The sequence below is a fragment of the Triticum dicoccoides genome, chromosome 3B, assembly GCF_002162155.2.
Source record: "Triticum dicoccoides isolate Atlit2015 ecotype Zavitan chromosome 3B, WEW_v2.0, whole genome shotgun sequence".
In the NCBI taxonomy this organism is placed as follows: domain Eukaryota; kingdom Viridiplantae; phylum Streptophyta; class Magnoliopsida; order Poales; family Poaceae; genus Triticum; species Triticum dicoccoides.
The window spans coordinates 30,526,582-30,529,724 of record NC_041385.1 but is presented as its reverse complement, the minus strand read 5'-3'; the positions used below and the strand labels follow the sequence as shown (position 1 = coordinate 30,529,724).

Below are 3,143 nucleotides of genomic sequence, written 5' to 3'. Positions count from 1 at the left end.
ACGAGTTTTGTTAGGATTTGTGTCATGTTTAGGAAGACGCGACGATGACTGCTCTCTGAAGGTGGAATAAAGTTCTCCCCAGCTAGGCCCCGTTCCGGTGGTGTGTCTAGTATTGTCGGTGTGCGTGTGGAGGTGTGTCTCTGGCAGATCTGTTCTTGATCGATTTACTCGGATCTGTCCTTAGTGGATTTGCTTGGATCTGGTCATACTTTGTCTACGTTCGTGTGTTTTCAGGTTGGATCCTTCTGGTCTTATGGGGGCCTTTGCACGACAACTTCCCGACTGTCTACTACAACAAGTTTTGTCTGGCTCCGGCAAGGGAGGGGCGATGACGGCAGTGCGCCTTCGGCTCGCTTCAGTGCTTGTAGTCGTCACTAGGTGGTCTGCGGATCTGAATGTAATTTTATTATTTCTGGTGTTCGTTGTATTGACACGATTGAAGATGAATAGGCCGAAAGTTTTTTTCGAAAAAAACATGTCGAATAAATATGTGAGAAACCATTTTTTTCTTAGTATTTTTTCACACATTAAACAAATGACCATGACCCTAATTACTTTTTCCACACATTAAAGACGATGCCGCCATGATAGTTACTACATGAAGTTGGCCGACATCATGGATGGATGAGAGGATCGAGAGGGAGCAGACAAGTCACGTCCCGTACTCTCGATCTACTCATTCATCACGGTAGTATCTCTTGGTATTGGGCGTGCCCATGGTCAAAGGGGGAAAATTGATAATCCACGCCCTGCGTCACCCATGACGAGTGTGCTCTCCGCTCGCAAAACCATATTTATATGAACTCAACCTCGGCGATCACAAACTCGCAAAGCCCGTAGCAAACTCGCAATCTCTCAAACAAGCTCATGGCCACCTCGGCGATCACATCCCCAGCGGCGCCGGAAGCGACGCTGCCCCTGGCCGGCCGCGTGGCCATCGTCACCGGCGCGTCCCGCGGGATCGGGCGCGGCATCGCGACCCACCTGTCGTCCCTCGGCGCCAGCCTGGTCCTCGGGTACGCCTCCAGCTCTCAGCAGGCGGACGCGCTGGCCGCTGAGCTCCCGCGCGCCGTGGCGGTGAAGGCCGACGTCTCGGACGAGGCGGGCGTCCGGTCCCTCTTTGACGCCGCGGAGACCGCCTTCGGCGGCCCGGCGCACATCCTCGTGGCCTGCGCTGGCCAGGGCATCGGGACCTACCCGTCCCTCGCCAACACCGCCACCTCGGACTTCGACAACGTGTTCGCCGTGAACACCCGAGGTGCGTTTCTGTGCCTGCGCGAGGCGGCGAACCGGCTGCACCGCGGGGGCGGGGGCCGGATCGTGGCCGTGTCCTCGACGCTGGCGGCGACGCTGCTCCCCGGCTACGCGGCGTACGTGGCGTCTAAGGCGGCCGTGGAGGCGATGGTGCGGGTGGCCGCGAAGGAGCTCGGGTCGGCACGGGTGACGGTGAACTGCATCGCGCCGGGGCCGGTGGCGACGGAGCTCTTCTTCGACGGGAAGAGCGAGGAGGCGGTGGAGAGGTTCAGGGCTGGGCACCCGATGGGGCGGCTTGGGGAGGTCGGCGACATCGCGCCTGCGGTGGGGTTCCTCTGCACCGACGCGGCCGAGTGGGTGAACGGCCAGGTCATTCGGCTCAACGGCGGCATTGCTTAATTCATTGGCGTGGCTGTCGCTCTGTTTCTCCCTTTCAAACGGATATCTCCGTTTTCTTAAAAAATTGCTGTGCCTGTTTTTTTGTTGGAGGATTGTGATTAGCTGCTTTTGGTGCTTGAATAAAGAAGAAAACACAATGATATGGTGTACTCCGTAAACTATTGTAGGTGCTCAGAGTTGCATGTATCTTTTTTATGAAAGAAGTTGCACGTATATATGTGAGTGTTGTATCATTAACAATTATTTGTAAATTGGCTTAAAGAACGATGAATTCACATCAGGCGATGCTGGACGAAGCCCGGAGACATGTCGAGCGTTAGTGAGGCACTTCGACGAGAGCGAGGCCGAGCAGCGAGCTAGACTCAGAGAAGATGCCGCTGTCTACGGCATCAGACGGAGGCGAGTCCAATGATTGACAAACGCGGGTCATTTTTGACTCACGGTCACATTTGACAGTGCCCAAGCCGGCGACGAGGACTCGGTCAGGACACCGCTGAACGTCTATTAGAGAAGTAGATACTACACCTACGAAAACAACCTACGAAGAGTTACGTAACCTGCCTAACAAATCTATCGCCCCCCCTGATTTTCACCCGTGTGGGCCCCTGCCACATCCATCCATCCAATCGCAGTCCTACACATTGCCTATTACGTAAAATCTGTACGTAACTTTACCTAGGTGTAGCATTGCTCGAGAGGTGGTGTCAGCAAAAATGCTAGACCTACCAACAGCTGTTACGTAACCTACGTAATTTGCTGAAGCGCTAATCAAACTGCCCCCCCCCCTTTCAGGGTGGGCCCGTGCCGCCAACTAACGCCCAATCAGTAATTGCCGACTCAGCAATTACGTAGGATACGTAAATCTCCCTACGTATGTGTAGCATTGCTGGTGGTGTCAGTTTGATCTAAGGAAGAATATGATGATCTAGTCGTCTGTTTCTGGTCCAACGGCTCACCAGAAATTGGGCGACTCAAATTGTTTCTTAGATTACTCGTAAATAGTCGGTGTTTTCTTTTATATTTCTCCTGGTGGGGCGAATCAAGATTAAAAATGCTACTGTAGGGTGAACTCCACATTTTTGGCTCCCGGGTTAATTTTTTTTTTTTGAAAATTCCATTTCAAAGTTTCAAAAAATAAAAGAACATTCTTACATTGTCTCTACATGTCTGTAAAGTTTTGCTAAATAATATGGTGATTTGAAGATAAAAAACAAATTCCTAGCCCATCAACAAAAAGTCTGTTGTGATATCCATATTTATCCGTTTATATTTGTGTATGCACATTGTTTTCATTTTTGCGAGAAATTCAAGATTTTTTTTTGCGACGTGGTAAACTGGTAATACACTTCTAAGAAAAAATAATGAGCTGGACAATCTGCTGAAAGGTATTGTCAAAAGTATGGACGTTTTTTTTTACGTGAAAGCCTTCATGGCTAGCTATATTATAATCACATAGCAGTTACATCGTCTACTAAGAATTTAGGAATAAA

General features: G+C 50.6%; 1 protein-coding gene across 1 annotated transcript; it reads left to right on the top strand.

Moving 5' to 3' along the window:
- Positions 1 to 825: 825 nt before the first annotated feature.
- Positions 826 to 1,868, top strand: LOC119274535 (NADPH-dependent aldehyde reductase-like protein, chloroplastic). Its single transcript, XM_037555252.1, has one exon. It carries the CDS (start codon positions 868 to 870, stop codon positions 1,651 to 1,653), a length of 786 nt encoding a protein of 261 aa, XP_037411149.1. The 5' UTR covers positions 826 to 867; the 3' UTR covers positions 1,654 to 1,868.
- The last annotated feature ends 1,275 nt before the right edge of the window (positions 1,869 to 3,143 follow it).